Here is a 14,401-nt window from a genome sequence, read left to right as displayed (position 1 = left end):
AAAGGTCAGTGGTTCGAACCCACCAGCAGCTCTGCAGGAAAAAGAACTGGCAATCTGCTCCCGTAAAGATTATAGCTTTGGAAACCCTATGGGGCAGTTCTACCCTGTCCTATACGGGTCACTGTGAGTCAGAATGGACGTGACAGCACACAACAGCGACAACAATCAGGAGATAAGCTCTGTTTTCTTCCCTCACCACTTCATTTCTTGTTCCGTTCTTAATTAGAGGTGTGGCAAGCATAGGGAGGAAAATACACTATTTATGAAGACTTTTTTTTGGCTGTCTGTTCTTAGACTCTAAAAATTCTTACAAATGAAGACTAAGTATCTTAGTTTGGGTTTTGGAAATAGTAACCCAACTCACCACTCAAATCTTGATAATGATTTTAATTAGATTTTTTTTTTTTTGGTATAAAATTCGTGTGTGTGTTTGTATAGTCACGTAAAAGTTTATCTTCTCCAGGTCTTAGACTACTCTTACCCATAACTCAGCTGCTGAAACGTAAAGTTCATGCTCTTTGGGCTGTCCCATCTGACAGTACCATCATTTACAGATGTTTCTGTTCATACATTCAGAATACTCAGGAATTGGTTCTTGTCCCTACCCTGATAAATGCTGCTTTTCCTTATTTCTAGGAGAGAAAATAGGAATTTCACCAAATGTCATCATATTTACACCTCCTCGATATACAGGCCACTCACCTAAATCTAGAAAGAAGGGGACAAGTGTTTTCCATTGGGGGACTCTTTATTATTGAAATATATTTACACCAAGATTACACAGACAAAAATTTCCTTCTCTGTATCCAGATGCAGCAGGGATCGGTCCAAGAAAGACTGGTTGTAACTGAATCTCATGGTACTTTTTTTTTATATTCATCTTCTGCTTTATCTGTGTAAGCAAAGGTCAGGAAGACTTGTTCCAGAGTTATCTGACTGATGGAATAGTCTTCTAAACTGAATTCCTCTTTTGCTTCCTCCAAAATTCCAAACACCTTTAACCACCACAACAACAAATGCCGTTACCATTGCAGTCCCCTCACAGTCCCCAACCCAGATGAACTTCCCTCCATCACATTCCTCCAACCCCTGTCAAATTTATATTGGATGACAAAAGGCACAGAAGGGGAAGGTGAGAAAGTAGAAGGAATAGATAATCGAGCACAGAGAGAAGGCAGCTGTCAGTCCTCATTTTCTTGATGGGCATGGATTAATAATGGGATTTATGGTCAGAAAGTTCAAGCAATTAAACTCATCCAGGGCTTTTGAAAAGTACCCATAATGCCAGGCTCCCATTCCACATGCTTGAATATCAAATACTTCCCATCATTAGTGCTCTCTTTACATGTAATGTTAGAAGGGTATGGTTTCTATAGTCACCTTTGCCCAGCTATTGTCCTTGCTGGGGATGTAGTAGTTAACAATCCTTTGATTCTCCTGCTTAATGACACTTCCTAAGAAAGGAAAGACATGATAGATGAATAATCTTACATCAACGTAAGTATATACAATAGAGGAATGAATTGATGTGGTTAATACAAAAGAAGACAGAATCCAAAAGTCCACACTCTTTGGTACACATGTCATGGTTAATTCTTTCAGCGGAAAGATAATGACTCTAGTCATTATCTAGAGTTCTTAGCAGTTGCTGAGGCTACTCACTTTTAGGCACGGGAAAGTGTCACCTCACATGCTCAATGTAAAAAAACCTGAGCCTTCTAAAATTTTCATGTTACTACAAGATGTTATTCCTAAACATAGTGCTGGGAATATGGATTTGGAGCATTTTCCTCCTGGTTGTGTGTTTACACATGCACATATAGTGTGTTTGGTGGGGAGGAGAACAGGGTAAGTCCTCCTCCCCATTCTCGTGATTATGCAATCTCCATGCTGTGTGAAAGACGAAATCAGATCTGTAAGTCACCAAAGTCAGGGTGCATGTTCTTGTTTCTTTTATAGGTGAATTAAGAATACGCTGAAGGAATGAGAGGAAAGAGCGTGGTATCCATTCCTAATTAAAAACAAACATATATATACGTATATATATACATATATATATTTATCATTGCATATTTGCAGATTATTACAAAATTGAATTAACTAAGATTAAAAATGTTTAAAGGAAAAAAACATGTATGTAATGATGTGTGATTTTTATAATGTTAGTCTTAATGAATGTCTTGTCTCCATGATCACATAAGAGCTCATCTATTGTGAAATATCTGAACCATAGAACCTAATTAATTCTTCAAAGTAAAGTCTCATGAAACCACCCTATCCAGGTCAAGTAATAGTACCCTAGACATGTTACCCTTCCCAGTGTCTATCCCCCAGAAAAAATAACCAATACCTTCATTGATATTGTGAGCATTTCCTTTATTGTCTTTTTACCTAAAATTTGTAGCTCTAAACATTGTAGCTTTATTTTTCCTACTTTTGAACTTGATATGAATGGAATCATCCAGTGTATGTTCTTTTATTTCTGCTTCTGTTACTCAGTATTATGATTTTAAGATTCATTCATATTGCATACAGCTATTATTCTATTCATTGTTCTTTCTGCAAAGTACTCTGGTGTATGAATGTTCTATCATTTATTTTCCACTCAACTACTGATAGACATATGGGTTGTTTTAATGTCTGACTATTGTGAACATTGCTGATTTGAATATTATTTTACCTATCTCCTCAATTGTAGGTGGAATCGTTGGGCCATGTCTCTTTTTAAAATTGGTTGTACCTATTTTGGTTTCACCTTGGAGATACAGAGTATCTCTCTTACGTTTATGTCTTAGTCATCTACTGCTGCTGTAACAGAAATATCACAAACAGATGGCTTCAACAAACAGAAGTTTATTCTCAGTCTACTAGGCTAGAAGTCCAAATTCAGGGCGTCAGCTCCAGAGGAAGGCTTTCTCTCTCTGTCGGATCTGGAGGAAGGTCCTCGTCATCAATCTTCCCTTGGTCTAGGAGCTTCTCCACGCAGGAACCCTGGGTCCAAGAGACATGCTCTGCTCCCAGCACTTCTTTCTTGGTGGTATGAGGTCCCCATGTCTCTCTGCTCGCTTTTCTTTTATATTTCTCAAAAGAGATTGGCTCAATACACAATCCAATCTTGTAGCTTGAGTCCTGCCTCATTAATGTAATGGCTGCAAATCCCATCTCATCAGCATTGTAGAGATAGGATTTACAACACAAGAGAAATTGCATCAGATGACAAAATGGAGGACAATCACACAATACTGGGAATCATAGCCTAACCAAATTGATACACATATTTTGGGGGGACATAATTCAATCCATGACACCTTATAACAAGGAAAGGCTGGACAAACTGAAAATAAATGACTTTTCTTGATCCCATCAATTCTCTCATGAGGCAAACATAGGAGAAAAACTAACCCAGAATCTGGTGAGAGACAGGAGCCTGCAAGGAGAAAAAGGACCAGAGCATCTGTTGACACAAGGCAGACACTGGTGGACCACATATAAGCTGGTAAGAAGATTTAGATAAAACTTTTTAATGAATGGCTAAAGGCCAAGTATGGGTTAGCATGAGGGTATGAGCTCATTCTTTTATTTTTAACTTGTCAGATTCAGTTTGTTTTGGTAGTGTTTATCATGTACACTACCAAGAGAGTTAAACTTTAATGGGGAATTAAGCCGATTTACATTTATTAACAGTACCAATATGTTTGGTAGTAGTTCTCCCATATTGTTTTATAATTACAGGCAGTCCCCTGGTTGCAAATGTCCAACTTATATAAAACCCGTACTTATGAACCAATCCCCATAACGCCTATTATACTGAAAATTCAAGGGAGGCGGAGCCAAGGTGGCAGACTACTCAGATGTACCAAACCATCCGTCTGCAACAAAGACCCAAAAAACCAAGTAGAATAGATACTGATGTCAATCCTGGAACCCTGAACTGTAAATGAAGGGATAAAGTATTAGATCGGTAGCCACTGAGAAAAAATATCAAAAACAGCAAACAAGTAGAGATACGGAGTGGAAGTTCCCTGCCAACCGGCATAGCACAGTGCAGGCATCTTGGGATAAAGCCAACAACCCCACACAAAGAGCACAGAAAGGCACCTTCACGGAACTCCCAATAGGAGATAGAGGAACAGCACAGACACACTCTGAGCAAAGTAAGAAGAGCCCGTTTGCTGGCTGCAGCTCGAGGAAGTGCCCATACACTCTCACACAGTAACCAGAGAAGCATGCTCCTACAACCCCCACACTTTTGGCAAACAGTGGCATGAACTTCCCCATCCCAGCAGCCCTGACTGTTGGGGACCACAATATGAGCCCCTCCATCACCCCTCATTTAGCCCCTTACACCCCTCTGCCTCTGTCCTCCCACCAACTCTGCTCCACTGTGCCATGGCTGAGCAGAACAGGCCTTGTGCCACTGCCCTCCCCACCCACCGGCTTTGCCCCACTGCCCCACAGTCCAGTGGAAACCCCCCCGCAAGCTCTGCCCCACTGTGCTGCGGCCGAGTAGAACCAGCCCTGCACCCTCCTCCCCCTGCTGAACCTGCCCCACTGCATCACAGCTGAGAAACCTGCGCTGCTCATCTGAACATCACAGTGAGAGCTATCATGCCCACAGATGAGCAAGCAACAAAGCACGCCTGGCCTGCCACCCTGACGTATCAAAACAAAGCAAAAAACCAGGATGAAACAAACAAACAATAAAGAAAGAACGAAAATAATACCTGAATATCTTGGAGGCAGCAGACAATGTCAAAACATAAAAAAGCAGGACAAGACAGATCTAGCAAGTGACCAAAATAAAGCATCAGACGACCTTCTGGTATAGAAAAGGCACTGGAACTACCTGATCTGAAATTCAAAAATCTAACATTAAGAGTACTCTAAGAGACTAGGGAAGAGATCAAGGAAAACACAGACAAAATGAAGGAAAAAATAGACAAAACAATGGAAAACATAGACAAAGACAACGAACACCTAGCCAAAATCAAGGAGAACACAGACAAAGCAATAGGAGAATCCAGGAAAATAATACAAGAACTAAATGTCAAAATAAATAAACAATTAGAAACCACACAGAAACAGCAATTAGAAATCCAAAAGATAAACAACAAAATTTCAGAAATGGACAACTCAATAGAAGGTTGTAGGAGCAAACTTAAAACAATGGAAGACAGAATCAGTGAAACTGAAGACAAATCCATTGATGCCCTTTGAGGAAAAATCAGAGAAAGAATGAAGAAAAATGAAGAAATTCTAAGAATTATGTGGGATACGATCAAGAGCGAAAATTTGCACATGATCAGAGATGCAGAACAGGAGGAGAAAATGGATAACACAGGATTGTTGAAGATTTGCTGGCACAAAACTTCTCTAATATTATGAAAACCAAAAAGCTGTCCACCCAAGAAGTTCAATGAAACCCATATAGGATAGACCCCAAAAGAAAGTCACCAAGACATATCATTATCACACTTGCCAAAATCAAAGACCAAGTATCCCAAGAGCAGTTTGAGAAAAACGAAAAGTCACTTATAAAGGGAAAATAATGAGACTAAGCTCTGATTACCTGGTAGAAACTATGTAGGCAAGAAGGCAATGGGATAACATATATAAAACCTTGAAAGGAAAAAAAAAAAACACCAACCAAGAATAATATATCCTACAAAACTCTCTCTCAAATACAATGGTGAAATAAGAACATTTCCAGATAACAGAAATTAAGGGAATTCATAAAAACCAAACCAAACTTACAAAAAATATTAAAAGGAGTCCTTCAGTTAGAGAACCAACAACATCAGACAATAACCTGAGTCTAGGACACAGGACAGCATCAGCCAGATACCAGCCTAGGTAATGAACTCTCAATAGTAAAAACTAAAAAATTTAAAACAGGAAACCAGAGACATCAATCTGTAAATGTCAACAATGTCAAAACAATAAGAAGGGGAATAAACGGTATGGGTACAGAACTTTCAAATGGAGAGGAAATCAAGGTGATATCAAGTATATATAAATGGTTTAAACATAGAAAGATAAGTGTAAATTTCAAGGTAACCAGAAAGATAGTTAACAAACCTACTTATCAAAATAAAAAAGAAGAAAAACATAAACACTCAATGAACACAAAATGTATAATAACAAAAATGAAAAGAAAGTCCACAAACAAAAGGAACTTAGCACAGAAAAATAAGAGGAACAAAGAAAACACCAGAACCACAGACATACACAAAGCACAAAAAAAAAGACAGCAATAAACTCAGAGCTATCGATAATCACACTGAATGTAAATGGCTTCAATACACCCATAAAGAGACAGAGAGTGACGGAATGCATTAAAGAATGACCCATCAATATGCTGTTGACAAGAGACACAACTTAGAAACAAAGACATAAATATATTAAAAATCAAAGGATGGAAAAAATGTATCAAGCAAACAGCAACCAAAAAAAGAGCAGAAGTAGCAATACTAATCTCAGATAAAATAGACTTTAAGGCAAAATCCAACATAAAAGACAAGGAAGGACATTATGTAATGATTAAAGGGACAATCCACCAAGAAGACATAACATTAATAAATATCTATGCATCCAACAATAGGGATCCAAAATACATAAAACAAACTCTAATAGCACTTGAAGGAGAAATAGATAGTTTCACAATAATAGTAGGTGACTTCAATATACCACTCTCGGTAAAGGACAGAACATCTATATAGAAACTCAACAAAGATACAGAAGATCTAAAGGCCACAATCAACCAACTTGACCTCACAGACATGTATAGAACACACCACCCAGCAGCAAAGTATACATTCTTTTCCAATGCTCATGGAACATTCTCCTGAACAGATCACATCTTAGGTCACAAAGCAACCCTCAATAAAATCAAAAACATCTAAATAATACAAAGCATCTTCTCTGATCATAATGCCATAAAAGTGGAAATTAATAACAGGAAGAGCAAGGAAAAAATTTAAAAAATGGAAACTGAATACCACCTTGCCTTAAAACCACTGGGTAATAGAAGAAATCAAAGGTGGAATCAAAAAATTTCTAGAATCAAATGTGAATGAAAAAACATCACACCAAAACCTTTGAGACACAGCACAGGCAGCGCTCAGGGGTCAATTTATAGCAATAAACGCACACATCAAAAATGTTATCCCTACAACTTGAAGAAAAAGAAAGAGAACAGCAAAAGAAGCCTACAGTCATCAGAAAGGAAATAATAAAGATTAGAGCAGAAATATATGAAATAGAGAACAGCAAAACAATAGAAAGAATCAACAAGACCAAAAGTTGATTCTTTGAAAGGATCAACAAAATCGACACATCACTGGCCAAACTGACAAAAGAAAAACACGAGAGGATGAAAATAACTCAATTAAGAAATGAGATGGGGGACATTACAACAGACCAAACTGAAATAAAAAAGATCATAGCAGAGTACTATGAAAAACTGTTCTCCAACAACTTTGAAAATCTAGAGGAAATGGACAAATTTCTAAAAACACACTACCTATCTAATCTAACACAAACTGAGGTAGAAAATCTGAACAGATCCATAACAAGAGAAGAGATGGAAAGGGAATTAAAAAATCTCCCACAAAACAACAACAAAAATCTCTGGCCTGGACAGCTTCACTGGAGAATTCTACCAAACATTCAGAGAGCTCACACCAGTACTACTCAAATTATTTCAGAGCATAGAAAAGGAAGAGACTCCCAAATTCATTCAATGAAGCCATCATAACTCTGATACCAAAGCCAGGCATAGACACCCCCCCCACACACAAAACAAACAAAATTACAAACCAATATCTCTCATGAATACAGATGCAAAAATTCTCCACAAAATTCTCGCCAATAGAATTCAGCACTATATAAAAAATAATAATACACCACGACCAAATGGGACTCATATCAGGTATGCAAGGATGGTTCAACATTAGAAAATCAATCAACGGAATCCACCACATCAACAGAATAAAAGAAAAGAATCACAGATCATCTCAATTGACACAGAAAAGTCATTCGATAAAGTCCAACACCTATTCCTCAGAAAAATTCTCAATAAAATAGGAATAGAAGGGAAATTCCTCAACATAATAAAGGGCATCTATACAAAAACCAACAGCCAAAATCATTCCCAATGGGAGAGGCTGAAAGCATTCCCCGAGACCAAGAACAATACAAAGATGCCCTTTATCACCACTCCTACTTAACACTGTGATAAAATTCCTAGCTAGAGCTATTGAGGCAAGAGAAAGAAATAAAGGGCATCCAAGTTGGGAAAGAAAAAGTGAAACTATCCCTATTCACAGATGATATGATACTATATATAGAGAACCATAAATATTTCACAAGAAAACTACTGGAATAGAAAGTTCAGCACATTAGCAGGATACAAGATCAATACAGAAAAATTAGTAGGATTCCTATACACCAATAAAAAGAACTATGAAAAGGCAATCAGGAAAACAATACCATTTATAATATAGCCCCTAAAAAATTAAAATACTTAGGAATAAATCTAACCAGGGACATAACAGACCTATACAAAGAAGACTACAAAACACTACTGCAAGAAACCAAAAGAGACCTATATAAATGGGAAAACATACCATGCTCATGAATAGGAAGACTCGACATTGTGAAAATGTAACTTCTACCCAAAGTGCTCTACAGATATAATGTAATCCCTCTCAAATACCAACCGCATTCCTTAACGAAACGGTAAAACTACTCATTAACTTTATATGGAAAAGAAAGAGGCCCCAGATCAGTAAAGCATAGTGATCATTAAGGTTGTGTGTCAACTTGGCTAGGCCGTGATTCTCAGTGGTTTGGCAGTTATGATGTAGTCTGGCAGTTGTATGATGATGTAATCACCTCCATGATGAAATCTGATATAATGTGATCACCTCCATGATGGGATCTGTTGTGAGTAGCCAATCAGTTGAAAGGCAGTTGCAGTTTCCTTAGGGGTGTGGCCTGCATCCAATATAGGTAGACTTTCTGGTAAGGCTCAAGGGCTTTTGCTCACTATGGATACTGCAGCTGGCTCCTGTTCATCTGAACTCCAGTTCTAGGGATTTGAGCTAGCAGCTTACTTGCTGATCTTGGGCTTTGTCAGCCTCCGCTGTCTGTGAGCCAGTGGCCTGCCAGCTTACCTGCTGATCTTGGGATTTGTTGGCCTCCACAGCCTGTGAGCCAGAGTCCTGTTCTCTGACCTGCTGATATTGGGTTCACCAGCCCCTGCAGCAATATGAGTGAGAGGACACCTCCAGCCTGACCCACAGACTTGGGACTCTCCAGCCTCTACAACCACATGAGCCATTTCCCTCATGTAAATCAATCTCTCTGTATATATCTATATATATATATCTATACATATATAGGTAGATACATAGATAGATGCTTCACAGGTTTTGCTTCTCTTGAGAGCCTAACTTAGGATAAGAATTACTAAGAAGAACAAAGTAGGAAGCCTCATACTGCCTGATATCAGAACCTACTATACAGCCACAGTGGTCAAAACAGCCTGGTACTGGTACAATGATAGACACATAGACCAATGGAACTAAATTGAGAACCCAAACGTAAATCCATACACCTATGGTCAGCTGATCTTTAACAAAGGACTAAAGTCCATTAAGTGGGGAAAAAACAGTCTTTTTAACAAATTGTGCTGGCAAAACTGGATGTCCATCTGTGAAAAAATGAAACAGGACCCATACCTCACACCATACACAAAAGCTAATTCAAAATGTATCAATGACCTAAATTTAAACAGAAAACTATAAAGATCAAGGAAGGAGAAATAGTGTCAAAACTGTTGTTAGGTGCTGTCGAGTTGGTTCAGATTCATAGCGACCATATGTACAAGAGAATGACACACTGCCCAGTCCTGTGCCATCCTCACAATCGTTGTTATGCTTGAGCCCATTGTTGCAGCTACTGTATCAATCCATCTCATTGAGGGTCTTCCTCTTTTTCACTGACCCTCTACTTTACTAAGTATGATGTCCTTCTCCAGGGATTGATCCCTCCTGATAACATGTCCACAGTATGTGAGATGTAATCTCACCATCCTTGCTTCTAAGGAGCATTCTGGTTGTACCTCTTCCAAGACAGATCTGTTTGTTCTTTTGACACTCCATGGTATACTCAACATTCTTCATCAGCACCATACTTCAAAGGCATCAATTCTTCTTGAGTCTTCCTTATTCATCAACCAACTTTCACATGCATATGAGGTGATTGAAAACACCATGGCTTGGGTCAGGTGCACCTTAGTCTTCAAGGTGACATCTTTGCTTTTTTTTTTTTTTTTTTTAACACTTTAAAGAGGTCTTTTGCAGCAGTTTTGTGCAATGCAATGCTTTTTTTGATTTCTTGACTGCTGCTTCCATAGGTGTTGATTGTGGATCCAGGTAAAATGAAATCCTTGACAACTTCAATCTTTTCTCCGTTTATCATGATATTGCTTATTGGTCCAGTTGTGAGGATTTTTGTTTTCTTTATGTTGAGGTGTAATCCATACTGAAGACTGTGGTCTTTGATCTTCAGTAAGTGCTTCAAGTCCCCTTCACCTTCAGCAAGCCAGGTTGTGTCATCTGCATAATGCAGGTTGTTAAGTCTTTCTCCAATTCTGATGCCACATTCTTCTTCATATAATCCAGCTTCTTGGATTATTTGCTCAGCGTACAGATTGCATAAGTATGGTGAAAGGATGCAAGCTGATGCACACCTTTCCTGACTTTAAACCACACAATTTACTTTGTCTTCTCGAGCTGCCCTTTGAAATCTGCTGTTCAGCTCTTTTACTTCATCATTTCTTCCTTTTGCTTTAGCTACTGTACGTTCAAGAGCAACTTTCAGAGTCTCTTCTGACATCCATTTTGGTCTTTTCTTTCTTTCCTGTCTTTTTAATGACCTCTTATTTCTTCATATATGATGTCCTTGATGTCATTCCACAATCTGTCTGGTCATTAGTGTTCAATGCATCAAATCTATTCTTGAGATGGTCTCTAAATACAGGTGGGATATACTCAAGGTATACTTTGGCTCTCATAAACTTGTTCTAATTTTCTTCAGCTTCAGTTTGAACTTGCATACGAGCAATTGATGGTCTTTTCCGCAGCTGGCCCCTGGCCTTGTTCTGACTGATGATATTGAGCTTTTCCATCTTCTCTTTCCACAGATGTAGTCGATTTGATTCCTGTGCATTCCATCTGGTGAGGGCTACCTGTATAGTCACCATTTATGTTGTTGAAAAAAGGTATTTGCAATGAAGAAGTCGTTGGTCTTGCAAAATTCTATCATGCAATCTCTAGTGTCATTTCTATCACCAAGGCCGTATTTTCCAACTATCAATCCTTCATTTCTAACTTTTGCATTCCAATCGCCAGTAATTATCAATGCATTCTGACTGCATGTTTGATCAATTTCAGAATTCAGAAGTTGGTAAAAACTCTTCAATTTCTTCATCTTTGGCCTTAGTGGGTGGTTGGTGCGTAAATTTGAATAATAGTTGTATTAACTGGTCTTCCTTGTAGATATATGGATATCATCCTATCACTGACAGCGCTGTACTTCAGGATAGATCTTGAAATGTTCTTTTTGACAATGAATGCGATGCCATCCCTCTTCAATTTGTCATTCCCGGCCTAGTACACCATATGATTGTCTGATTCAAAATGGCCAATACCAGTCCATTTCAGCTCACTAATGCCTAGGATATTGATGTTTATGTGTTCCATTTCATTTTTGATGATTTCCAATTTTCCTAGATTCATACTTTGTACATTCCATGTTCTGATTATTAATGGATGTTTGCAGCTGTTTCTTCTCATTTTAAGTTTTGCCACATCAGCAAATGAAGATCCTGAAAGCTTGACTCCATCCATGTCATTAAGGTCGACTTTACTTTGAGGAGGCAGCTCTTCCCCAGTCATCTTTTGAGTGCCTTCCTACCTGGAGGGGCTCACATTCCAGCACTGTATCAGACAATGTTCTGCTATATTTGTTAGGTTTTCACTGGCTAATTTTTTTCAGAAGTAGACCGCCAGGTCCTTCTTCCTAGTCTGTCTTAGTCTGGAAGCTCAGTTGAAACTTGACCACTGTAGGTGACCCTGCTGGTATCCGAATACCAGTGGCATAGTTTCCAGCATCACAGCAACATGCAAGCCCCCACAATACAACAAACTAACAGGTAAGTAAGGGCCTAGGAATATATCCTAGAGAAATAAGAGCTGTTACACGAATAGACATATGCATACCCATGTTCACTGCAGCATTATTCACAATAGCAAAAAGATGGAAACAACCTAAGTGCCCATCAACTGATGAATGTACCAAACAAACTGTGGTACACATACACTTTGGAATACTACGCAATGATAAAAAGAAATGATGAATCTGCAAAACATCTCAAAACATGGATGAATCTGGAGGGCATTATGCTGAGTGAAAGAAGTCAGTCACAAAAGGACAAATACTGTATGAGATCACTATTATAAAAACTCAAGAAAAGGTTTACACACAGAAAGAAACAATCTTTTATAGTTACGAGGGAGGGAAGGGTTGGGGGTGGAAATCACTAAATAATAGACAAGTGTTAACTCTGATGAAGGGAAAGACAGTACACAATAAACAGGGGAAGTCAGCACAACTTGACCAAGGCAAAGTCATAGAAGCTTCATAGACACATCCAAAGTCCCTGAGGGACCAAGTTACTGGACTGAAGGATGTGGACCATGGTCTCAGGGGACATCTAGGTCAGTTAGTATAACATAGTTCATAAAGAAAACGTTTTACATTCAACTTTGTTGACTAGTATTTGGGGTCTTAAAACCTTTCAAGCTGTCATCTAAGATACATCTACTTGTCCCATCCCATCTGGAGCAAAGGAGAATGAAGAAAACCAAAGACACAAGAAAACCAAAGGGCTAATGGACCATAAGTACCACAGCCTCTACCAGCCTGAACCTAGAACTAGATAGTGCCTGGCTACCACCACCAACTGCTCCGACAGGGATCACAATAGAGGGTCAGGACAGAGTGGGACAAAAACATAGAACAAACTTCAAATTAACAACAACAACAAAAGACTGGACTTACTGGTCTGACAGAGACTGGAAGAACACCGGAACTGTGGCCCTGGAACACCTTTTTAACTCAGAACTGAAGTCACTCCCTAAGGTTACCCTTCAGCCAAAGATTAGACAAGGCTGTAAAACAATCACACATGTGAGGAACGTTCTGCTTGTTCAATCAAATATACGGGACCAAATGGGAACACCTGCCCAAAAGCAAAGAGGAGAAGGCAGGAAGGGACAGGAAAATGAGATGAATGGAAATGGGAACACTGGGTGGGGAAGGGGAGAGGGTTGACACATCGTGGGGATTGCAACCAATGTCACAAAACAATTCGTGTATTAATTGTTCAATCACAAAAAATTTGCTCTGTAAATTTCACCTAAAGAGCACGCACACACACACACACACACACACACAAAGTGGATCCTCCAGCCCCAGTTCAGCCTTCAGATGACTTCAGTCCCAGCTGACAGTTTGCAGCCTCACGAGAGATGCAGAGATATAAACCACCCAGCTAAGCAACTGTCAGATTCCTGACCCTCTGAAACTATATGAGACAATATTATTGTTTGTTGTTTTAAGCCGCTATATTTTGGGGTTATTTGTTATGCAGCAATAGATAACTAATGCACTGAATTAAAAAAATTAAGCCTGTGAAGAATAATTCCCATTTTCTCAAAAATTATCTATCCCTTCTTTTATATAAACGTGTGGTGAGAGATATTCATATGATATTCACCTAAGGTGAATGATAGTTGTGTCTGGGAGGTGAAATTTGGGGTAATTTTTCTTGTGTTTGTACTTTTTGATATTCTTGAACGACTTTTTATAATAAGCATGTATCATTTAAATAAAATTAATAAAAACAATGACGACGACAACAAAAAAGAAAACCCTATGGAACACTTCTACTTTGCACACATGGGGTCGCCATGAGTTGTAATGGACTGGACTGCAAGTAAAAAAATCTAGTTATAGCCTTCTTTCCTAATGTTATGTATTTCTCCTCATTGTCTTGGTTTTTGACTGATCTTGCTAGAGTTTTTTTTTTTACTTTTTTCCTCAAATAACCAGCTATTAAGTTTTTAAATCATTTTGACTATTTTGTTATTTATTTCATTCCTTTCTAAATTTCCTACTTCTATGGCATTGTTGTCTTAGTTTTATTTTGGCATTATTTTCTCTGCTATTGAGTTTAATATTTGATGGATCGAATGGTATGTCTATTTCTAGCTTTCTGAGGAAGCGCCATCGCCATATCATTTTCCAAAATGGTTGTATCATTTTGCATTCC

General features: G+C 38.5%; 1 protein-coding gene across 1 annotated transcript in view; it reads right to left on the bottom strand.

Moving 5' to 3' along the window:
- Positions 1-697: 697 nt before the first annotated feature.
- Positions 698-14,401, bottom strand: part of LOC101344283 (ATP-binding cassette sub-family A member 3-like) — a 223,043-nt gene continuing 209,339 nt past the window's right edge. The window contains exons 29-30 of the mRNA XM_004373451.2: positions 1,381-1,454; positions 698-995 (exon numbers count right to left, since the gene is read on the bottom strand). Of these exons, the coding sequence (XP_004373508.1) occupies positions 855-995; positions 1,381-1,454 (215 nt within the window). The 3' untranslated portion in view covers positions 698-854. The remainder of the gene's footprint in view (positions 996-1,380; positions 1,455-14,401) is intronic.

This window comes from Trichechus manatus, unplaced genomic scaffold (assembly GCF_000243295.1).
Source record: "Trichechus manatus latirostris isolate Lorelei unplaced genomic scaffold, TriManLat1.0 scaffold00024, whole genome shotgun sequence".
NCBI classification, from domain to species: Eukaryota; Metazoa; Chordata; class Mammalia; order Sirenia; family Trichechidae; genus Trichechus; species Trichechus manatus.
The sequence above is the reverse complement of the archived record's forward strand: the minus strand, read 5'-3'. Positions and strand labels throughout refer to the sequence as shown.